At 43.2% G+C, this 24,579-nt stretch overlaps 2 protein-coding genes across 3 annotated transcripts; one reads left to right on the plus strand and one right to left on the minus strand.

Annotated features, from left to right (window-relative positions):
- Positions 1-223: 223 nt before the first annotated feature.
- On the plus strand, positions 224-17,218 carry dapp1 (dual adaptor of phosphotyrosine and 3-phosphoinositides). The gene is made up of 9 exons (XM_080479440.1): positions 224-605; positions 1,716-1,838; positions 2,807-2,940; positions 3,287-3,417; positions 3,749-3,796; positions 6,530-6,592; positions 6,734-6,819; positions 14,210-14,297; positions 16,045-17,218. The coding sequence occupies exons 1-9, from the start codon at positions 547-549 to the stop codon at positions 16,066-16,068; spliced, it is 756 nt and encodes a 251-aa protein (XP_080335566.1). The 5' UTR covers positions 224-546; the 3' UTR covers positions 16,069-17,218.
- A 447-nt stretch (positions 17,219-17,665) lies between these two features.
- lamtor3 (late endosomal/lysosomal adaptor, MAPK and MTOR activator 3) lies at positions 17,666-22,791 on the minus strand. Of its 2 annotated transcripts, none has more exons than XM_080479444.1 (7): positions 22,688-22,791; positions 21,517-21,543; positions 21,339-21,373; positions 21,188-21,246; positions 20,139-20,272; positions 18,371-18,434; positions 17,666-17,857 (listed from the first exon to the last, which is right to left on the minus strand). In XM_080479444.1, the coding sequence occupies exons 2-7, from the start codon at positions 21,523-21,525 to the stop codon at positions 17,784-17,786; spliced, it is 375 nt and encodes a 124-aa protein (XP_080335570.1). In that variant the 5' UTR covers positions 21,526-21,543; positions 22,688-22,791; the 3' UTR covers positions 17,666-17,783. The 2 variants fall into 2 exon arrangements, with proteins under 2 accessions (XP_080335570.1, XP_080335571.1); XM_080479445.1 differs by having other exon boundaries at positions 22,553-22,694.
- Positions 22,792-24,579: the final 1,788 nt, after the last annotated feature.

A 24,579-nucleotide genomic window follows, 5' to 3' on the forward strand; every position in this document is an offset into this window, starting at 1 on the left:
AATGAGTCTTAATTTAACTTTTTTTATTACTACTTCAGAAAAAATACTTTTTACTTACGTGATAGTAATGATGCATTTTGTTTGTAGTGTATTTTACATTTGTGAATCTCAAAGTGTCTAAAAACAACACGACTAAAATACTTAAAATGTCAATGAAAACAAGAGCAATCTGAGATTTCTGACCTCCGCCACACACACACACACACACACCACACACACACACACACACACACACACACACACACACACACACACACACACACACACACACACACACACACACACACACTCTGATATGGAACTTTCGGTTGTATTTGCTTATTGGAACTTCCTTCTTTGCTCCTATAAAGAGTTGGAACTGTGGAGTCCTTCGGTGCTTTTCTTCACTTTGGCTTCTTCTGACTGTTTGCGCCTTGAGACGCCTCAGACAGTCGGGGTAAGACAGAAAGAGGAACGCACTAGTTCTTGAGAGGTGTGTTCAACTGCAGCTCACAAGTCCAGTTCTGACTGGCTGCTGCCACAAATCACCGAACACTACAGTCAGACATGAGTCTGTGCAGCTACGAATCCACCGAAGACACAAGAGACGAATTAGAGACGCTGGGGTAAGACTCGACCTCTTACTTTTATAGATATGGACAAGTTGTCCAAAACATGCCTGTGAGGTGTTAATCTGTGACCCTAATTTTTGTGTGTGTGTGTGTGTGTGTGTGTGTGTGTGTGTGTGTGTGTGTGTGTGTGTGTGTGTGAAGAGCGGTTTGGCCAATAACCCAGTGAATAATGAACTTTCACATCCCTTTACTGCCTTCCTCTGCAGCTGCCAAACAATCTGACATTTGTTTCTTTGTTGAGATTTACTGCCGATATGGTGGCAGGGAAAATTTATTGAATACACTCCTCTTTGCATATCACCTGAAACACACCTTTGGTAAATCCATCTTCCTCATTCTGTGTCATGACCACAGACAGGAATGCACACAGAAGTTTCAAAGCCATGTTGACATGAGCCCTCGTGGTTCCTCGCAGACGTCAATCGAGGATTTCAGAGGAGCAACAATTATTATGAGGCTTGTTTGGATCATCATCATGTCACGTTGCCTCTTGTCTTCTTCGGCAATGTGGTTGTTATTGAGAATTTTAAGTTGGTGTAAAGTCGGTGCTGTTGGTATGAGCCTAGATTGATATACAGGATATATTTACTGGTTTTTTGAAAACAGCCTCTGATGTCCAGAATCCTGAACAGTGAACAAAAACAACCATGACAGGAATTGAGGCTCGGACTGAGAGAATGAATGAACAAACACTTGTTCAGGATTTCCTGTGACTGCTGCCCCTCTGTTGGACTCCACTACTACACATCACACTTGCAGACAAGACTTTTTTAAAAAGGGTGAAGGTCCACATGATGGCGCATTGGACCCGCCTGCGGTTCCTTGTGTCTCTGGATGAAGTATTTGCATTGTGTTTTCAGGCTGTTTCTGGTTCTGGTTGTATGGTTCTTCTTCTTTGGTTCTGGTCATGTGCATGTGTTTAGTTGCTCCACCCTTCACGAGTCTCATCTGTGTGCCCCACCTTGACTGTTTCCAGCACTGATTTACCAGCATTCAAAACATGTGATTAAGTATTCAGGCCTCGAAGGCTGCGACGAAAATGGTGTACATCTCTGGATAACGACGGCGAGCGTTTCTCCCAGCTGATGACTGCTTTGTGTACAGATGGTACCATTATGACCTTTCCCGGCACGCTGCGGAGGCTCTGCTCCTGTCCAACGGCTCTGATGGAAGCTACCTGCTGAGAAACAGCAACGAAGGGGAAAGCCGCTTTGCTCTGTCTGTCCGGTCAGTGCGTTCACTGTGCGATGATGACGGGGGATTCAAAACGCCACAGGCAGAAACGTTTTGACAGAAGAATCACAAAAACACAATCATTGCAGCACACGCAGCAAAACATGCTAACCTCGTGAACAGATGTTTGGATTCCTTCGTTAGTTTATTGGAGGAAGCCATCAGAAATACCAGCAAACAGGGAAAATGGCCAACTGTCAATGTTTTATTTTTTGGGGGAAAAAGTTTGGTCATTGTCAAATGTCACAATTTTTTTATCTACTGAATTCATATTGGCTTGCAGCATGCTGCTTTTTTTTTTTTTTGTTATTGTAGGTTGTTGTTGAGAACTTCCCTTTGGTGTTTTAGAAACAATGAAAACAAACCGGCCAAATGAGAGTGTTTGGAGGAAAAAAAAACTGATGTCTTGAAGATCTGTTATCAATTATTTCGGTCCTGTTCTGAATATTTGACGGTGCATGCAGATTGAATGATCTATCTAAACTCTTCATTAGGTTTTCTCATGTGGCAGACAGCTGTGTCTCATGTGGACTTATCAGTCGCAGCAGCTGTTGAAGTTTGATCCCGATCACTGCCCGTCCGTGAGTTATAGTGATTTGCAAACATTTAAAGTTCCTCTACCAGGATCCACACAGGAAAAATTGAAGACCCAGTTTTAGAAGTTGATGTACATCTCTAATACGTTGTCAATATCTTTCTGAAGGGAATTCCTCCTCACGCTCATACAAACACGTTTTTCCAGCATTTAAATTTCACCGAACATCCCCGGGTTTGTTGACATCTTGTGGTCACTGAAACTCCCAACGAGAGCCTGGTCAAGGAACCGGGGAGAGTCCAGCCCCCCCCCCCCCCAAAAACCAGCCCACACATCAGGAATCCTGAACATTCTTCACTGCATTAGTGATATGAGCATGAACAGATTTCTGAATGTCCATATTGTTGGTTTGTCTTGTCACACTTAGGGCGAAGGATTCAGTGAGGCACTTTCACGTGATACGGCGAGACAGCGGCTACGTCTTTGGGTTCAATCAGTTTGCTACTCTTCAGGACTTCCTCAACCACTTTGCCAATCAGCCTCTGCTGGGCAGTGACGCGGGTACGCAGGTCCTCGCTTTTATACTGTTTGTGCTTTGCTTATTTAAATACAGGTGTTACATTTAACAAGATGTTGGCTCATAAGGTGGATTAGAGCTCTTTTATTAAAGGATCATGAAAAGCAGACAGAAGGTTAGAAACAGCCCGTCACCGCAGTTCATATATACTTTGTCGTGCATCCATCTAATGTTGTTATGGGCTATTTTTATGAAATAGATAATCATTATTACTGAAGGTCACTAACAATATTCAACTGAAAGATTCTTTGAACGTGTCTGTACGTCACACACGGGATCTGGTCCTGATCAGATAACAACGCTGACGTGGGCTCTGTGTTTCTGATCCAGGAACCCTGATTGTGCTCAAGTGTCCATACCCATGGAGGGTGGAGGAGCCGTCGATCTACGAGTCTGTGCGTGTTCACACGGCCATACAGACGGGTCGAACCGTCAACGATCTGGTGGCGAATGCAGCATCAGTAAGATACCATCCTGGAAACAGCTCCCATCACAATACGGGTTGTCAGTCAGCGTTTAAAGAAACACATTGCATTTTTTTTTTTACTTTTATGGCCGCTACTCGCTGCATATTAGTGAAGCGGTGACCATTCAAAGCTCTGTACAGAGCTTACACGATTCGTTCAGCTTGCATTGGTCCTCTGGGTTCTTACCACAGTCTGAATATGTGCTTATGAAGTTGATGAGTGACTTTAAATGTGTTGTGGTCTGTGTGAAGTATTGTTCATCTCCCTGATAGCACGGCGGAGAATTTGGATTTCCACTGAAACAAAGCATTTATTTTTTTTTCAGCTGGGCACAAAAGAAGGCTTTCTGATCAAACAAGGCGCTATTATGAAGGTAAGAGCAGTGCTAGTGCAAGACAGACACTTTGGTGAAAATGAACTCTTTGACAAAATGCTGTTCATTTCATCAGCTATTTTTCATTTTAGTATCAGTCTTGGTCTTGTTTCAGTCAACCTTGTTAGTTTTGATCACATTTAGTCGGCCTCATCCCATTTTTATTTGGTCTAGTGACACTCAAACAAAGGTTAATCTTTTTAGTCTTTATCGTAGTTCAAGATTACTGTAACTTCAGTGTCGTTTTAATCAGCAACAACTAAAATAATTATGACATTTTCGGCCATGGAAATTTGACATTTCAGTATTCATACTGAACATGTTAAAAAAATGTCGAGGCTATTTCACATTATTGCTCTCATCCTTTTGTTAAACAAAACATAAACGTTAAATTAGAAATAGAATAAAAATCAATTAGATTAAAGCTGCAAGCAGCATTGAACGGGTCCTCGCTCACCCATGCACGTTGGAATGTGTCACATGTTGAGGTTTTGTGCACGTCTCCCCACTTCCTGTTACCAGCAAGTGGCACTATGACCGATCGATTTAACCATCTTATGGCTGTGATCAGATGCGGACTCTCATTCAGCGTGTAAATTTTCCACCACAGCGGAGCTTGTACACCTCACTTCCTGTTTCCAGCAGGTGGCGTCATGCTCGATGGTTGTTATCGTCATATGGCCCTAATCAGATTGGGACTCTAATACAACGTGCAAAGTTTGAGCCAGAGCGGACAAGGGTTGGACTGATGCAACATATCAAGTTTAAGGTCAATCTGATCACGTTCAGGCTATTTACATTGCACTTCCTGTTTCATGGCGCGCTTGACCCCTGCCACGCCCCCAAATGGTGTTCCGACTGAGAGTCATCATATAGTTGTTTTAACTCTGATGCACTGTTTCAACTTTGAAGCCGATCTGACCGTGTTCAAGGTGTTTACAGTATACAGCAGCAGTTTCATGGCGAACATCAAACTTTGCAGTATGGTTGTGGCCACGCCCCCATAGTTTTTGCGAGAGATTTTGATCAGTTGTGCTCATCGATACCTTTTCTGTCACCACACCAATTTTCAGATAAATTGGAATTACCGTCTCGGACGAGGTCGCTCTCCAACATTCCATGGTATTTCCATGCACTTCCTATGTCCAGCAGGTGGCGCTATGGCCGATGGTCGTTCTCCTGATCTGGTTGTGATCAGGACCAGACTCTGATGCGATGTGTCAGATTTCTGGCCGATCTGACCACTGCTCAGGCGATTTACACTGCACTTCCTGTTTCATGGCGAAACCAACTTTGTGGCGTGGTCACAACCACACCCTCAAAGTTTTGCAAGAGATTTTGAGAACTTTTGCTCTTCAACCGTTTTTCTATCAAAAGAGCCTAAGTTGAAGTAGATTGGAGTTTCCCCCCCGGGACGAGTTCGCTCTGGAAAATTAGTACATTTGAGGACAAATTCACAAAAATCCACCATTTTCCTCAAAATATCCAACTTCCTGTTGAGTTTTCAGTTTGGCTTTAAGAGAGTTTTCTGTTCGTCTTGGCCTGAATTATACTAAGATGAAATATATGATCTGTAGGGAAACAGATGTTTTTTTAATTAACCTCCGTCCCACCAGTCAAGGATATTGCACTGTAAACTTCATTTTGGTTCATGCATGTCTGATACAGTATATATTTTAAGTTACACTCCTTGGTCTGTTAGGACGGCTCCTAGATTTCTCTATAGATGTCCATCTTAGAATGTTAAAATACAAAACAAGTGAGAATAAAGAATAATTCGATAAGTAAATAATAACATATAAAAGGCTTAATGGTGATTAAAAATCCACACAGAGAAAAAATTATTTACACCTCAAATTAAATTGATTAGTACAGCACTTTAAAAACAACTGCAGTTGAACCAAAGTGCTGTTCTTAAATAGACATATACACTTAAAACATTGCAAACAATAAAACAATAGAAAATACCAAAAAAAAAACGATAAAATGGCAACAAGTGCTCACAGGAGTATCTGGGGCCACTCACCATCACCTGTTTTTTTTTTATACATTACATATATCGTCCATATAGCAGTGAACCGACATGCCAGGTTGCGTAAGAATAGAATCAGAGGCAGTAGGTAAAGTGAAGAAAGCAGGGGCCCTAAAACAGAACCCTGTGGAACCCCATGTGAAAAGCCTTGTTTCCACTGTGCAGTACAGCATGGTACGGTAAGGTAAAGCGTACTCAGACCAAAATCTGTTGCGTGGTTCCACCACAGAGAGTACGGTTAAAATGTAGGCGGAGTTGTTGAACAGCGGCGTGACGATGCTGACACTGGAGATCGTACACCGGTAGAGACCCGCCCAGTAGACTGCCAAGTATTAGAGACGCTTAACCACAATCCGAAGAGAGAGCAGCAGACCCCAAGCCTTGTACACCGGCGCCACCTTGCTGCTAACTCAAGGAGGAGTTATAGAGTCTGGTGGCCACAGGAAGACAGGAAGGCTATCCTGTGGCTATGGAGCTCTCCGGTGGGATTAGTCAATCCCTCCAGTCTCTAATCCAGCTGTGGACCAGGACATCATCAAATGAATGAAATCATGTGTTTCATGATGTCTGTGGTTGGTCCAGAAAAACAAGCGACATTCCATCTTAGTTTCAATGGCTTTAACACCAAGTGTTATGTGGCTGAAAAGAGAAATAATGTTTAGACTGTGAGAAGTCACGCGTTGGACTCTTCATGTTGGCAGAACTGGAAGCAGAGATGGTTCACACTCAACAGATACGACCTGAAGTATTTCAAAGAGAGAATGGTGAGTCTTCTTTTAACTTCACATTGCGCACGACTTCATTTTGGATGTGTGACGTTGATGTTTGCGGCTGAAGTCCCTGAATGCAACTTCCTTTCTATTTTTCTTTGAACTTGTGTGTAAACGTTCATATTCCTGTTTCAGAGTGAGGAGCCCATTCGAACCCTGGACCTCAGAGCCTGTTCTGCTGTCCAGTTTGACTATTCTCAGGACAGAGTCAACTGTTTCTGGTAATTGACCCAAACAGACCGAGTTCATCTCATGACAAATTACAAACCATCTTGTGTATCCCGTAATACTGTAAATACTTTTTTGTCCAGATGGCTTTGCGGTTCTGTTACCACGTTTTTCTCTGGATTTTTATTATGAAATGTACAACCTGTTGAAGTAAGTTGCTGCACCTTTCAGAATAGAAATGTGACTTTTCGTAGGAACACATACACTAACATCAAGATTAGGAAAGTAAGCGCAATGAAAACTGAAGACAGGAGTATGCATTGTGCATATAAAGTACCGACAGCGCGTTAATGTGGCATAGTTATACATTAGTGCATTAACAGGACATTTTTTGGTAAATTACAGAATGTTTTCTTGCCCAGACACTGAACCTGCTGCTGAGGAATAGTAGCCCCTGAGCTTGTCACGCTGCTCCTTTGCATATGCGGTGGCATTTCGGTCTCTGCCAGCAGCCACTGACTGACCGGCTTCACTTCGACAGCTCCCAGGGATGATGCGCTGGTCTTCATCCTCTATGTCTACCAGAGCAGGGGGGGGGGGGGGTCAGTGTCTGTGGCCTGTACTCGCAGGTAGTTGTGCAGGGACAGAGCCGCCAGGATTATCCAGGACACTGTCTCTGGTTCCACGGGAAGAGTTGTCAGGAAGACTTGCCATCTGTTGGCAAGTATGCCAAATACATTCTCGACGACACGTCTCGCTCTCGACAGCCAGAAGTCGGAGACCCGCTGCTCACGGTTGAGATGTCTGAAGGGGTTTGAAGCCTCGCCTGCAACAAACATGAAAGGCATCTGTGCCTGCTGGACTTGGCGCCGCTTTCTATTGCTGCCTTCAGGTCAGAGTGGGCATGAACACATCCATCACACACTCTACCTTGTGTACCAACATGTACATACAACAAAACAATATGGGGCATCAACAACAGCCACGAGGACCTCAGAGAAACCAGACGTAGAATGTCTGAAGGTGCCATCACTGTTGCTTGGTGGAAGGATGGGGATCTGCTTGTGAAAGTGGGGAAACTACCATTTGTTCTGAAAACTGCTGGCCGCCTCTCTCCAGCCATCCTTCGTTGTTGGTGTCTATAAAAACGGACACAACCGAACAAAATCTGAACAATGACATCAGTTTATATTCATGTGATTATTATATACACAACAATGATGTCATGTAAATTGCATTCTACCTGCTTCAAAATAGATTTCACCTTCAGGTAATCTTTCTTCAGGACATGGTGCAATATCCTGCATGCCTCCTCAACAATTACACCAACAGTACTTCAACCACTGCAATACTGCAAACTCAAGTCACTTTGATCGTCTATCACGAGCAGACTTTTAGTACTTTGCATTTAATCTTTTTGATACCACACTGTCCATCTTCAAACATCTTGATATTTCCTGGCAAAAACAGAGAGGATGAGAAGGAGCTTCTTCCCTCATGCTGTCTGCCTGCTGAACTTAGAAAAATAGAGTCAAAAGACAAACTGCCTCGTAGATAGATGTTTTGCACTTTGCTTATGGCTTCAAGGTCTGAGTTACATTTCACTGGCAATTGTGTGAAAAGAATTCTGCATGTTTAAGAATCGTGACTTTTATTGTTGCTGCACGTTATTTGAAAGCCCAGAATGTGTACTTTCTGATTTGATGTTTCTCAAATAGTATTTGAATTACAAACAAAATGGTGATGGAAAACATGCAAAAATCACTGTTTTTTTGGGGGTATATCTTTCTTTTGGCTTAATGGGTGTTGATATAGTTGACAACATGTCTTGGTAAACATTTTATTGTGTTATCTGCTCCCCGGCAACCAGAAGAGAGAAACAATGTTCACTAATGGGGTTGAAGGTGGAGTGACAAAATTGACACAATTTGGTTTACCACTGAGCGAATCATCAAGAGATGCATACTCATGTTATAAATCATTTTAATCTGAATTTTATTGTGAATAAAACATAATCCATCAATTGCAGCATTTTAAAACTATGTAAGCATAGTTAAGGCATAAGTAAAGTGGGGAAAGACATTCCTCGCATTGTGAAACAAATAAGTGGTGTTATAGGAAAAAATAGCATTTCCCAAATTTTTTGCCAAAACACCATGGAAATATATCTTTGATACACCTATTATTATTAGCTACAGCAAATTAACCTTGATTAAGCCATGTTTCTGGTAAATAAGCCTTTTTTTTTTTTTAACACTGCGAGATTCACACAAGCGTTTTTTTCCCCCTATGACAGAACTGTGGAGGTGTTGACATATTCTATTGGAATCAACTTGCCAGTCAAGCATGGAAGGCCATGGTTTTGTTTTGTGTGGGAGCAAATTGAAATGAGTGATTCCAGTTCGTTTTTGCTGATCACTCTGACCTACATGTACGTAAGACGTCTGGGCCCAGTGTGGCCGACATGTAATCATGTAAGATATACCATAAAGATGTAATCTAAGTGTCTTAGTGAAACTTTACAACTGAGATAACATTTCTAAAATTTGCACACGCAGATTTGTTGTCCATCTGAAGTTGCATCTTGTCAGTGATTCAGGCATTCGAAGGGATTTTGCATTTCGACCTCAGATTCAGAATCCTGATGATTTTTTGCTTTATGTCTGTACGTTTTCAGATTCATTAAGCAAAGTTGATGTTTCACCTAAAATGGCAGTGAAATGTAACTCAGATCTTGAAGCCTGTCTTATTTTCTACAATATATATTCATGTGAATTATAACCTCTGATGTAGGGCAAGTGTCCCCTGAAGACAGGTGTCCACTCTTCAGAGGGTCATGAGGACAATGTAGGACCAGTTGATACTGAATGAACCAAACACCAAATATGAGATGGAAGAAACATACTTTTATTTAAAAGCACATAACTGAACCAATACAAGGAAATGTATACAAAAAAACATATGTACATAATAAAGGTAAACAAATGTTGAAAAATACATATTTAAACAAAGACATACACCTGAAATCAAGACAATATTATACAACAATGAATTTGGCAAAGTAAGAAAACATTCAAGTAGTTGTCCAATAAATAACTATGCAATATTGTACAAATGTAAGCCTGAAAAGGAAAGAAACATACACAACAAAGCATGTGGACTACAATGGCAACCATTGTCAGAGATAACATAACACAGGAAATATGCATATTATAGGAAATGATCACATTCAACACCCGATCTTATTTACATGGCATTTTTTACAGTTAGATAAATTACAAGGAGTCAACCTGAAACAAACGCTGATGTTTATCAGTTCTACATCATGACACCGTGTCGCTCCACCGACCGTGAACCAAAGAAGTCAGTGACATAAGATTCAACACCAATCAGTAGATTAAGATTTGTGACTATTTTACTAACTCCTGTGAGACCGTGCTGCACCGCTGATGTTCTGGCCTGCTGGAGGCAGCCTCTGTGCTTTCTGTATGTGTTTGGTAATCTTTGGTTTTCCAAGATGGCGGACATCCTGAAGACTAATACTGAAACGTATAGTATTTTGGCCAATTTAGTGTCTGCTTGCCTTGAAATTGACCAGAAAAACCTGTCCGTTGTCCATGTTTGGCTTCTTGTCTGGTCATTTAGGTGTGGAAACTATCATCCGTTCAAAGGTATGCTACTACTGCCACTCTATGTACGTATGTTGTATGCTACTGTTAAAAAACATTTATGCACTTATATCGTTATATGGAGGGCAGAGCAGTGTTGTATCCAGGGAACTTATTGCTGCTATCACGCCAGTTGTCCCGTCTTTGTGACGTCTGAGACGTGACTTGAGCTGCTTTTCTTCCATGTTGGATTACGATAGAAGCCCGTTCCTTTATTCATTCCATGGTGGCTACTGCAGTTTGCAACGCCGCAAGATGACAGTATTTCTTAACTCTGTAGTCTGGACTGGATTCAATCTAATCTGGACTGGATTCAATCTAATCTGGACTGGATGGGAGTCAATCTAATCTGGACTGGATTCAATCTAATCTGGACTGGATTTAATCTAATCTGGATTGGATTCAATCTAATCTGACGCCTCGCTTCTACTCTATGTGTTGTTTTTTTTCTTGTTTTACCACAATGCTTTGTGTTCAGCATGAGGAAACTTCATTGATGACGACACATGAGCAATCTCTATAAAATAGAATAGAATAGAATAGAATAGAATAGAATAGAAATGCTTATTAGCATTAATTCTGCAGGCAGATGTGGGATTAGCAGAGGGTGAACACAATGATGGTACAGATAATATGGCCTGAGACCGACAGCAAGCAGTTCAGGGTTGGGACAGAAGATCTAGTACTTATTTTAATGGTAATCTGAATGGGATTACACCAGTGGTTATTAACAAACACGAAGAGCCCGCCCCCCTCCAGTTTAGCGCTCTCTGATGGTCACATTCTCATCAGGAACCTCAGAGTGCAGCCACGTATCAGCGAAGCATGTCACACTACGCTCCGTGAGGGAGCTTACGTTCTCCAGGGGAAGAGGCTGGAGACGCTTCTCTCCTCCTCCAGTCGCCCTTGTTGTAGCAACGCGTCTCTAACATTTCGCAGCTTGTTTCACTTCTTCATCTCCTATGGCTCTTCTTCCAAACCTCCTCCGGGAAGTAAATGAGTGAAAAAAGTTCCAGTTCCCTTTAAGTCTGATAAAAAGGTAGAAAATGGAAGTTGGATCGAACGGAGAAAAGCTCACCAACACATCTGAAAAAGGAAACAGAAACTGATTGAAAAAATAAAAAAATTCAAATAAAGCAAAAAGAGAACGACAACGGGAGCGAATGCTTCAGACAGCGTCTGTTGCATAAGCAATGATTCAAAATTCATGTGTCTGTATGTCTTCATGTGTCTTTATATTACTTGATATATCTTTGTCTGTCCTTGCTTGATTAAACCTTGAGTTCCTCGGGACGTGTATGTTGAGACATGTACAGTATGTTGTGAATGTTAAGATGTGTATGTTGTGATGTGTATGTTGAGACGTGTATGTTGAGACATGTATGTTGTGAATGTTGAGATGTGTATGTTGAGATGTGTATGTTGTGATGTGTATGTTGTGATGTGTATGTTGTGATGTGTATGTTGAGATGTGTATGTTGAGACATGTATGTTGAGACATGTATGTTGTGAATGTTGAGATGTGTATGTTGAGACGTGTATGTTGAGACATGCATGTTGAGACATGTATGTTGTGAATGTTGAGATGTGTATGTTGAGATGTGTATGTTGAGACGTGTATGTTGAGATGTGTATGTTGTCAATGTTGAGATGTGTATGTTGAGACGTGTATGTTGAGATGTGTATTGAGACGTGTATGTTGAGACGTGTATGTTGAGATGTGTATGTTGAGATGTGTATGTTGAGACGTGTATGTTGAGACGTGTATGTTGAGATGTGTATGTTGAGAATGTTGAGATGTGTATGTTGAGACGTGTATGTTGAGACATGTATGTTGTGAATGTTGAGATGTGTATGTTGAGACGTGTATGTTGAGACGTGTATGTTGAGACGTGTATGTTGAGATGTGTATGTTGAGACATGTATGTTGTGAATGTTGAGATGTGTATGTTGTGATGTGTATGTTGTGATGTGTATGTTGTGATGTGTATGTTGAGATGTGTATGTTGAGACATGTATGTTGTGAATGTTGAGATGTGTATTGAGACGTGTATGTTGAGATGTGTATGTTGAGATGTGTATGTTGAGACATGTATGTTGTGAATGTTGAGATGTGTATGTTGAGACGTGTATGTTGAGACGTGTATGTTGAGATGTGTATGTTGAGACGTGTATGTTGAGATGTGTATGTTGAGACATGTATGTTGTGAATGTTGAGATGTGTATGTTGAGATGTGTATGTTGAGACGTGTATGTTGAGATGTGTATGTTGAGACATGTATGTTGTGAATGTTGAGATGTGTATGTTGAGATGTGTATGTTGAGACATGCATGTTGAGACATGTATGTTGTGAATGTTGAGATGTGTATGTTGAGATGTGTATGTTGAGATGTGTATGTTGAGACGTGTATGTTGAGACGTGTATGTTGAGATGTGTATGTTGTCAATGTTGAGATGTGTATGTTGAGACGTGTATGTTGAGACGTGTATGTTGAGATGTGTATGTTGAGACGTGTATGTTGAGACGTGTATGTTGAGATGTGTATGTTGAGACATGTATGTTGAGATGTGTATGTTGAGAATGTTGAGATGTGTATGTTGAGACGTGTACGTTGAGATGTGTATGTTGTGAATGTTGAGATGTGTATGTTGAGACGTGTATGTTGAGACGTGTATGTTGAGATGTGTATGTTGAGACATGTATGTTGAGATGTGTATGTTGAGAATGTTGAGATGTGTATGTTGAGACGTGTACGTGGAGATGTGTATGTTGTGAATGTTGAGATGTGTATGTTGAGACGTGTATGTTGAGATGTGTATGTTGAGACGTGTATGTTGAGATGTGTATGTTGAGAATGTTGAGATGTGTATGTTGAGACGTGTACGTTGAGATGTGTATGTTGTGAATGTTGAGATGTGTATGTTGAGACGTGTATGTTGAGACGTGTATGTTGAGATGTGTATGTTGAGAATGTTGAGATGTGTATGTTGAGAATGTTAAGATGTGTATGTTGAGATGTGTATGTTGAGACATGTATGTTGAGACGTGTATGTTGTGATGTGTATGTTGAGATGTGTATGTTGAGACATGTATGTTGAGACGTGTATGTTGAGATGTGTATGTTGAGATGTGTATGTTGTGTATGTTGTGATGTGTATGTTGAGACATATATGTTGAGACGTGTATGTTGAGACGTGTATGTTGAAACGTGTATAACTGAAGCAGAAAGGTCCATCTGACTGTTGTTTTTCTGAAATGTTCTTTCCAACAGCAGCAACAAGTCTTGTTTGTGTTGCATGAGAAGAAGGAAGTGTGATCAGACCAATAAACAAAGGAAATAGAGACGAGAAGGAGAAGTTCACATGAGCTGACACACAAGTTACAAGTTTCACAATGTGTCATTCGGTTCATCCATCTTCTCCCACTGATCGGTTTCCGGGTGGCGGGGGTGGCAGTCTGTCACCCAGATCACATTGCATACATTAAGAACCTTTCCTGCAGGTGGTGAGCCCCCAGAAGGTGGCACCCAGCATGGGACATGAACCCTCTACCTTGAGAGTCTCATGCTCTACCGACTGAGCGAGCCGGGGTGGTTCATTCAGTTCATCTTTTAAAAAAAACTCTGCCTAATAACATCTGGAAATTAAGAAGAAATCATTGCATCCAGGCTCCATTTCCATCTGAATGACGTTGAGATCTAAACATTCTGAAGTCGTCACTGTGAGACAAGAAACTACACGTGCTACATCAGTGTCTGTCCTCTGTGTTCACAGTCTGGTGTTTCCTGAGCGGACGTTTTACCTCTGTGCAAAGACCGGCGTGGAAGCAGATGAGTGGATCAAGATCCTGAGGTGGAAGCTGGTGAGTTGGTTTGTCCATCCATTCCTCCCTCACAGCCAGCAGCACCTCCACCTCCTCCACCCCACCCTCACAGCCAGCAACACCTTCACCTCCTCCGTCCCTCCCTCACAACCAGCAACACCTCCACCTCCTCCGTCCCGCTGCCACAGCCAGCATCACCTCTACCTCCTCCGCCCCTCCCTCACAGCCAACATCACCTCCACCTCCTCTGTCCCTCTCTCACAGCCAGCAACACCTTCTCCGCCCCTCCCTCACAGCCAACAGCACCTCCACCTCCTCTGTCCCTCTCTCACAGCCAGCAACACCTTCTCCGTCCCTCCCTCACAGCCAGCAACACCTCCACCTCCTCCGTCCCGCTGCCACAGCCAGCATCACCTCTACCTCCTCCGCCCCTCCCTCACAGCCAACAGCACCTCCACCTCCTCTGTCCCTCCCTCACAGCCAGCAACACCTCCACCTCCTCTGTCCCTCCCTCACAGCCAGCAACACCTCCACCTCCTCCGTCCCTCCCTCACAGCCAGCAGCACCTCCACCTCTTCTGTCAATCCCTCACAGCTAGCAACACCTCAACCTCCTCCGTCCCCCCCCCTCACAGCCAGCAGCACCTCCACCTCCTCCGTCCCTCCCTCACAGCCAGCAACACCTCCACCTCCACCTCCTCCGTCCCTCCCTCACAACCAGCAACACCTCCACCTCCACCTCCTCCGTCCCTCCCTCACAGCCAGCAACACCTACACCTCCACCTCCTCCGTCCCTCCCTCACAACCAGCAACACCTCCACCTCCTCAGTCCCGCTGCCACAGCCAGCATCACCTCTACCTCCTCCGCCCCTCCCTCACAGCCAACAACACCTCCACCTCCTCCGTCCCTCCCTCCTCAGCCAGCAGCACCTCCACCTCTTCTGTCAATCCCTCACAGCCAGCAGCACCTCCACCTCTTCTGTCAATCCCTCACAGCTAGCAACACCTCAACCTCCTCCGTCCCCCCCTCACAGCCAGGAGCACCTCCACCTCCTCCGTCCCTCCCTCACAGCCAGCAACACCTACACCTCCACCTCCTCTGTCCCTCGCTCACAGCCAGCAACACCTCCACCTCCTACGTCCCTCTCTCACAGCCAGCAACACCTACACCTACACCTCCTCCGTCCCTCGCTCACAGCCAGCAACACCTCCTCCGTCCCCTCCAGGTTCAGTGTGTAATCACTGTGTAGTTCTCAGTGCTGAGTGGAGATATAAAAGCTGTTTATCTAATCAGTCTACAGTGTGGACGTTAAAACTGTGAAATTCATCTCTAAATAACAGTCTCACCAGGAGGTGAAGACTGAAACATCTTTGGGCCTTTGTATGTTCAAAATCAAGTGAGCACTCAGTTACAGCTGCCTCAGTGTTTCTTTTTTAGAAGCAATAACATCTCTATATAATTTTTTTCTTCTACAACTGTTCACACACAGTTCATCTATGATAAAACCACAAACATCCCACTAATCGAGGTTTCTTAATCTGGTCCATCATTGTTTTGTGCGTCCAACATATTAACGCATTAATGAAATGTGAATATGGGTATAATTTAATACACATATAACAGAAACAAATCACAGTTGTTGGATCCTGAAAGCATGAAATGTTTTCTTCACAAAGATGAAAACAGGGGCTGTGGTGTGAAAACAGGGAAGTTACTTTTTAAATCTGATAAAGATGCAGTTTGTTTTAATAACCGCCGTCACATGTCACACTGTTTTTCTCTCCAGTCACAGACCAGGAAAAATAGATGACGTCCGACCCTGAAGAACTGAAGAAACCAGCATGTGAAAACTTTCATGAACATTTGTGTAATTTACTGTTTTAAACATGAAACATGATTGACCTCTATATGTTGACGCTCTACTGTGTCGCGTTTCATTTTAAAAGGTAAACCTATTGCTTATTGACAGATTTAGGGTCACGTCTCAATCACCGAATCCTCTTGCGGCCCATCAGTCCGCCTCAGTGGGAGATACACACCGGTGTTGCTACTGAAAAGGCTGACTCAACGGTTATCATACATTTCAATTTCACCACATGTAACGTGGTTTCTCCAACCGCAGCAGTCTTCTCTGTGACAGATCCTGGTCTGTCGGTCTTCAGCTCAGCATCAGACATCAGACATCGACTCCTCCTACTCTGTTGCTGCCAACAGCACCAGTCCGGTGGATTCCTTCCTGAGCAAGTGCAAAGAGAGGACGCTTGTAAAGCAGTCGTCCAAGAACAACCTCTGGCTCTGTTGCTTGGGTATTGGCTGGACCAGGCGGAGGACATTTCCACTTGCTCCTTCAGAATCGGCCTTGACAAAGTATTTTGAAACTCCATTTATTTCGTTTAGCTGGACGGTATTGCTTTAACTTGCTTTTTGAACGGTCCGACTCCAGCAAGCTTCTCACTCATCGTGATGGTTTTTAACTTTGACGTGAAATGATCTCCCAGTGGCCGGACCCGGTACCGTGGACCTGGACGAGCGTGTGCTCCTGCTTCATTGTGATTGAAGAGCAGAGTTCATTGATGACTTCCCATCTCTTCAGACTCATGGTGTCACTACCTGGGACACTCGGACAGCTTCATGCTAGAACAAGCGGAGGTCTGGTAATCCATACAGTGACCTGCAGACCACAGTACCCAGGAGGTGCTCCAGGTGTTTAGCTGGGAGGATTAAGGATTTGTTGTAGTCTCGCTGTAGTATAAAGGTTTGGCTGCTCTTAAAGTAATTCCAGCATTTAAAAAAAGATATAAAGGCCAAAAAAAACGTTACAGAAAGGGGTTGAAATGTCGTTTCTTGCCAGAGCTATGCTGCAGAGGGTGAAGACTAAGCTTCTTTTCTCAAACCTTCATCAGCCACATTTAACCAAAGCTGCTGACTGTTAATAAACCGTTAAAATGTGTTTACATATGAAATGCTTATTTTCATTTAAGCAGCTTTGGCTTGTAAAAAAAGTGATGAGTCGTTGTTGGACCTCTGGTGTTTTGTGCAAAGGTTTCAGGATGGTCTTCCTCACTTGGCTCTTAGGTCAGCTTCACACAGGAATGCTAATCACACATTGGTGAGGAGAGACGGGCGGTGCATTTGCTCATACTTTGAATATCAGTGACATGTTTACACCTCGAGTATCATTGACGTCAGGATTATGAAACAATAAGAGCCGAGAACTCAGTCAATTCAGAACCACAATAAACTGGAAATCTTTTGGACCGTGGGGAGAAGCCAGAGGGAACCGAGCTCACCATTCCAACACCGTGTCATGTATGAGGAACAGATTAACTGCAGTACGTTGCTTCTGCAGAAAAACCAGTGAAGCAGACAAGATTCATCCAACAGGTTGAATTAAGATACAAACAACAGGGGAGTCATAGATGAAGCTTTATTCAGATTTATACAGATTAACATGGAAACAAGGAAAGAACACGATCCATGGGGGGGGGCATGGTGGGACTCTGCTCAGACACTTTGTGTCCCAGGTTATGTGACCTCCACCACCTGCCTCAGATCATCTATTAAAGGGGCCAGATCTTTCTCCAGGCTCATGATGAGACCTGAGGACAAAGAGAAGACTTCGAGTCAGAAAGGCAACCTGAATCCCATTAATGAGGGGGTGAGAGCCGGACCGGACATCTCTAAACAAGTGTTCTAGTGTTGTTGGTTCACATAACAAAAATGTCTGGTAAACGTCACAAGCATGTCTCAGTTTGAACTGCAGCCGTGGGAATAACGGCAGAAAACTCGAATAAGCAGGTTCTATTAATCATGGCCTGAATCCATCATTTAACTTGCTGAAGACAAAAAACATTTTCATTAGTCATTATCTATCTGATTATATCTCCCGCTTTAACGGGTGGAAGGCACAGATGAGTGTCGTAAATCCTCCACTTTATATGTGATCGGAGTGTAAATATCCTCAAATTAAAGCTCACATCTCCAAATATCTATGGATCCGAGTGTAGCTCGTAAAAAGGATTCCTCACCGACTCATTCTTCATCTTGAAGCTTTAGCAGTATGAACATGATCACAATAACAACAGAGCGACTTCAGATAAGTTTAGTTTCACCTGTGTTGGCAGTGCTGCTCGCAATGAAGCTGATGACCAGTGGCAACCGATTGAACTGCACGATCTGTTCATAACAGAAACGGTACAGGCGGGTTAGAACAGGGAGCATTCAGTGTGGCAGCCGCTCAGAGACGCACTGGCTGTTCTTATACAACAGTCTGTGCTCGTATTCACGAAGCGTCTCAGGGTCTCTCAGAGCTCCTAACTTAGCCTAAAAACTCCCAGAAAGGAATCTTAACTTAAAGGTGATTCAGGAAGTTTCTAAGAGCAACTCTGAGGAAGGTGTTGACAGAAACTTTTATCTTTGTGAGGAGGTGTGGTCGACCCCGTTGTTATGTATGATGCAGTCTGCTGAAAGCTGATTGGTTGTTAGAGAAAGGAAGAGAGAAATACGCCTCTGCTCCGCCTAATGAACGGAGAATAAAATAACCCATCAAATATTAAAAATGTGTAATCATGAAAGTGATTTTATGTCATGATGATTAAACTCAGAAAAAGTACATTGCTTAAAAATGATTGAACTTACCTCGTTAACATGCCGATTATTATATTGATTTGATTATTGTTATCTTTTCTGTCCATGATGGTTATTTTTTACCTCTTAATGTATTTGATAATAATGGTGGACGCGACGCAGCGTCACCAATTCCTGTGATTGGTGGAGCTCTTGTGAAAAGAGATTTGATTGGACAGAATGATGAAAACAACAAATAGAGTGGATACAAAAAAAACAAAGAACTAGAAAGTCCAACTGGACAGAAGAGCAGTGCTGTGAGCTCGTCCCTGATGAGGTCGACCACAAACATTCTTTCTGTAGTGTGTCATTAGATCATTGTCCTTAAACAAATGGAGAACATCTTTCTTTTCTCTTCGTCTTTCCGTCATCTCGTCTGTTTAAGAAACTCTGAGGCTTCTTAAAAGTCCTCCTCACTACTTTTAGTGGTTTTCCACCCGAGGAGCTCTCTCAGGGCTGAAGATGCTTTGTGAATTACTTTTAACTTAGTAAGGGAACATTCTGAGAAAAATCTTAGAATTCTAAGATTTCTTTTAAGAGTGACGTCACTAAGAGCTACTTTTAGTCTTAGGATGCTTTGTGAATACGGGTGCTGGAGTCGAGCTTCAAACAATCCGTCATCCAGATAATCACACGTCAGCAGACCTGCTCGTGGATCTGCCGCCTGTGACGAGAACTGGAACAGGTTTGTTCTTTTATCAGAAGAGCTACACATGCAGTTTACTGGACACATTGGAAGAAGAGGAAATCATTGAAACGCTGCAGTTTCCATGTGAAGCCACTAGTTGGTGCTGTGTTTTAGCTCTGTAACCACACTGAGCAGTTCTATCTGAACCCGTCCGCTTCTTTTCTCTGTCCTTGCTCATGTTATACGTCAGTGTCTGTATAGAATAGATACTGCTCACATATGCAGACGACGGTGTAGTAAATGGTAGGAAATGTTCACTTAGTGGGAGAAGAGCTGTTAAATGCTAACAAACACGCCGACTCCTCCATTGTTGTTGTTCATCTACTCACACAAGAGCAGAGAACTAGTGACTGAAACTGTACACCAGGTTGGCTTTTCTTCATTTGCCTTCTGATATGGCTTAAATGGCTAAAACGGGTAACTTAAACCCAATAACAAGTCATCAGCTGGACTGAAGAGGTTTTGAACTGCCTGGTCAGTTTCAGTTCCGGCCCATTGTGGACAGGTGAAGAACGCACACGAGGAGTGAGCGGATGGAAAAGAGGAGTTGTGACTTGAGCCCTGACCTGGTAGGTGTTGTAGTAGCAGATGATGCTCTTGTTCTTGGACAGGCCCAGTTTACTGCCCTGATCGGTGGCCAGAGCAAACGTGGACAGGAAGCCAGGTCTGAGCGCATGAACCGGAGCGTTGTCGTTGGCAACTGCAAGAACACAGCAGGTCAGACGTGCAGGGAGTTTACAACTTTGACACAGCGAAGGAACGTCCACTTCTAATAGGAATGTATTGAAAAACAGATTGTTTCTTGCTGAGTCATCGGTGTGTCTGCAATCTGATGTCTTCATGATGCGCCACAAACCCCGTGAGGCCTCCGTACGTCCTCCAAACCTGGACTAACAGTGTGTAGTACCACCAGAATGAAGAGCAGGACCGCGTGCGTCCCAGTGACAGGACACGAAGGCCAGCTCACCTGTTACTGGTTCACCTCAGGTAGGCTGAGCATGTCTGGTCCAGACCAACTCTCATTTTTACATCTGGTTCGAAACCAGTGAGCTCCAGCTGGTTACAGGTTTCAGATACGTACTGTATGTAATCCGTGTACTGCACCGGCTCAATAAAACGAGTCCGCGTTGTTACTCTGCTCACATTTTAGTCTCATTGCTATAACAGATCTAGTTTTAACTGAATGTGCAGTAAGCGTACTGCTGTCGGACGTCAGAGTGTGTTGCACATTGCATAGTGACCCTGGTTCAAAGTGAGCAGACAGAGTGACAGAGGCTTAAATTATTGTTCCATATGTGAAACGGAGCGCGCTGCACAATAGCTGCGTCTTAATGTTCAGGTCCGCCCTCGTTGAGGAAACTGATTTAGACAGTGTTCAATTCAGTGTTGAGTCTTCTCTAATATTTATAGTCGTGGCGGATGTGGAACTCGCTTGCGGGAGATGGCGGGTAACGGCCGGGTCTCATATTGATGTTTACGGGCGCGACTCATGCCAGACTCTGATCCGAGTTAGGGCGTAATGCCACACTCAACTATTTGGACGACAACATGAGACGTTTGCCGTTGTTCTCAACACACAGTGCGAGAACAGAGCGGCTGGACGGAGCCTTCTCACCTTTGATAACAGGAACACCGTCGCGGTCTGTCACTACCACGGCATGCAGACCTTCAACACTGAACAACAACAACACCGTTTACAGTCAGAGAGAGTCTCACTGGACACACAGAGGTAAAACAAGCCTGATATCTTTGTGCCACACACACACCTCTGTAACTGCTTGTACAGGTATCGCTTCAGATCCTGCAGACACAAACATGTGAGACGTTACACACAAGAGATGTAAACACAGAATGAATGCTAAAAAAAAAAAAAAAAACCGGAACCAAGCAAAGATAATACAACAGTTTGCCAGTGGAGCCCAGAGAGAGACGAGCTGTACTCACATCAGCCATGTTGGATAAAGAGAATCACTGTGGAGAGAAAACACACACCATCATGTTGTGTTGTGCTGCATGTCAAAGCTCTGCGACCTTTACGACCACAACAGACCATCGGTACCGGATAAAAGTCATCTGGAGCCACAAAACATTTTTTTTTACTTTTAAAATGAGGAAACACAAATACAAATACAAAAACTGCAACTAAGAAATACTAATCTATCAAGTCCCATAAAGACATTTAGGACAGTAGGCATTAGTGCAATTTGTTTTTTTTAATTCCATTCAGTTTTTTCCTTCAATCTTCACCAGTGGTTGAAGCTGTTTGTGCTATTCTGGACATTTTAGGATTTTTTGTTGTTGTTATATTGCAACATTATTTGGATGATTTGACATCGACTGATGATCATGCAATCATTGCAAAATTATCATTTATCAGCCATTTCACCAAATTCAGTAACTTCTGCATTTCTTCCAAACGAATAAATTTTTATGGAAAACAATCGTGTTATAGATAAAGTGTAGTGCTATTTCTAATCTGATAAATCATCTTTTCTTCCAGCTCAGTCCACTGGATTAAAGCGTGTCTTTCATAAACATAAAGCTTCTCGCTTGTCATTTTTTAAAGCCCCTTTTTGTCGCATATAATATATCATATAGTTAGAATACACGTGGTTAATCTTTTACAGCAATCAAGTTACACTTTACAGACTTTAATGGTGAAAGTTTAGATTTTAGTCCGCTTAAAGCTTTTCAACATATTTGATCGCGTGTTAACAGCTCACAAAGATGTTTTACACTTTAACGTGTTCAAATATCGTTAGAAAACACTTTTAGAGTGGTATTTCATTATTAATCATGGTTTATCTGGTCACCTTGTCACTGCATAAACTTTTGTTTTCAAGTTATGCTAAAGATATCACAACCCTTGGGGGTAAAGAGAGATGCGTCTTTGTTAGATCGACTGTGACAAAGAGACTCCATGAAAAGATAAAAGTGACTTCATGTTTGTGAAGCAGAAAGTGAGCGATGTTTGACTTGCCTCTCCGAAGCTAACCTGTTAGCTCGGCTGTCAGCAGGTCTCGCGGCGGATCAACCGGGTTTTTATCGCGTCTCCGTCTCAATAAAAACACAATTCCCGTTTTCGGGAGCCGAAACACGCTCAGAGTGAACTCACCTTTAATAAAACTCCCCAAAGCAAACCGCAGACATGCGATCGCAGCCAGGAAACTACAGCACGCGACAAGGCGTCACATGACAAGAAGCCGCACGACAACACGTGACGTAGGTTCCGCTTCTCTAATCAGCGGGCAGTGCGCCACCTGTCGGAGAGACTCCACACGGACTGCTTTTTGTAAGTCACCGTGGGCGCCATCTTGGATGAGGACCCTCTTCGCTTCCAGTACACTGGAGATGAGGAAGGGCATTTTGACAGCCATAAAAAGAATAACTATTAATATTAAAAACAACAACAATAACAATGATATAGAAACAACCTGATAACCGTTGGCTACATTTTACAATTATGTTGATAGTAATTGGATTGAAAGTTATTGAATAAATGAATAATGTATATTGCACACATAACAGTAGCTCCCCGGACAGTCAGGGTTCCCCTAGAACATGGCTGATGCCACCAGAGAGTCATGGAAAGTCTTCATTGGCAGGACTTTTCTCTCAGAGCTGGTCTTCCTCCTCTTCTTGACAGTAGCTCACAGAGCCTCCTCTGGAATAAAACCATGACCATGCAAATATTCAGGTGCCTCGTGTACAAAGGGTGCGTATGTACAAAAACATGGCATACATACTTTTTCACGATAAAGTTCAGATGTATCAAGAGTGTGGAAATGTGCAGTGCCTCACTCAGACCTCATGGCATATGCACCTTTCTACAGCTGTTGATCTTTCGTCGACACTTAGAGGTGATGCTGGGAAACTGTTCTAATAAATAAATGTGATTTGTTCATCAGACACACATGAACAATTAACATTGATGATGAGCAGTTAACACGCCCACATGTCTGCAAGTATCAGAAGACATTGTAAATGGTGCGACATGAAAAAAGTGTGTTCAGAGACAGAGAGGATTTACTGGTGCATGATGATCAGCTGACTTAGGTTCTCCAGGACGATCCTCCTCAAACTGTCTTCAGAGTTCCTTGGAGCGCGACACAGCGAGGAGCCATGCGCTGTCTGTTTCCACTCAGGTGCTGACCGCAACGGGGCCAGTCCAGGTGAAGCAGGCCAACCGATCGGGACAAATTGAGATGGCATGTTTCTGAAATGAGTCTAGACATGTTTCCAGCACGTAGTTGACATGATGTTGATTGTTTACTCAGTCTACAGAATGAGCACAGCTTGAGGTCCCAGTATTATGAAGTGTGGACATTTCTGAAGGCATCAATTAACCTCACAAGAATATTTGGGAACTGCACACACACACACACACACACACACACACACACACACACACACACACACACACACACACACACACACACACACACACACACACACACACACACACACACACACACACACACACACACACACACGTCATAAGAGCCACCTGAAGCAGCTAAACTACAATTAAGAACAGCTTTGTAGGGTTTAATCAGCCTCTAACCTTCCCAGAGGACCAGAGGGACGGAGACAAGTGAGGAGTCAAAATGAGGCACACCTGGGAAGAACAAGTGACAGAGGGGAGACGAGAGGAGTGAGAAGACAAACTTCCCCAAGGAAGGAAGGAAGGAAGGAAGGAAGGAAGGAAGGAAGGAAGGAAGGAAGGAAGGAAGGAAGGAGAGAGAGAATGTCTCAGAGCTGTGGAGGTGAGCTGAAGTGAAGACATCACCTGAATGTGTTTCTAACACGCACACACAGACACACACACAGACACACACACAGACACACACACAGACACACACACAGACACACAGAGCCGGGATAACTGCGGAAGTATGTCAAAACCAAGCAAAGGCGGCTTTGTTGGTGTGTTGATCCTGAAGGTGTTGAGCCTCTTCAGACCTGCAGATGGCAGCATTATGAAGGAGACAGGAGTTACGGGGCTTC

Source organism: Lipophrys pholis, assembly GCF_963383615.2.
Source record: "Lipophrys pholis genome assembly, chromosome: 14".
NCBI lineage: Eukaryota > Metazoa > Chordata > Actinopteri > Blenniiformes > Blenniidae > Lipophrys > Lipophrys pholis.

Bases quoted from the DNA above. Each gene is read 5' to 3' on its own strand.
- lamtor3 (XM_080479444.1), bottom strand. The intron at 21,247-21,338 runs GTGTGTGTGTGG...GTTGTTGTTCAG, and splicing joins CTGTACAAGCAGTTACAGAG to TGTTGAAGGTCTGCATGCCG. The intron at 20,273-21,187 runs GTGAGAAGGCTC...GTGTTCTTGCAG, and splicing joins CGGTGTTCCTGTTATCAAAG to TTGCCAACGACAACGCTCCG.
- dapp1 (XM_080479440.1), top strand. From the start codon at position 547: ATGAGTCTGTGCAGCTACGAATCCACCGAAGACACAAGAGACGAATTA. The intron at 606-1,715 runs GTAAGACTCGAC...CTTTGTGTACAG, and splicing joins GACGAATTAGAGACGCTGGG to ATGGTACCATTATGACCTTT. The intron at 3,418-3,748 runs GTAAGATACCAT...TTTTTTTTTCAG, and splicing joins TGGTGGCGAATGCAGCATCA to CTGGGCACAAAAGAAGGCTT.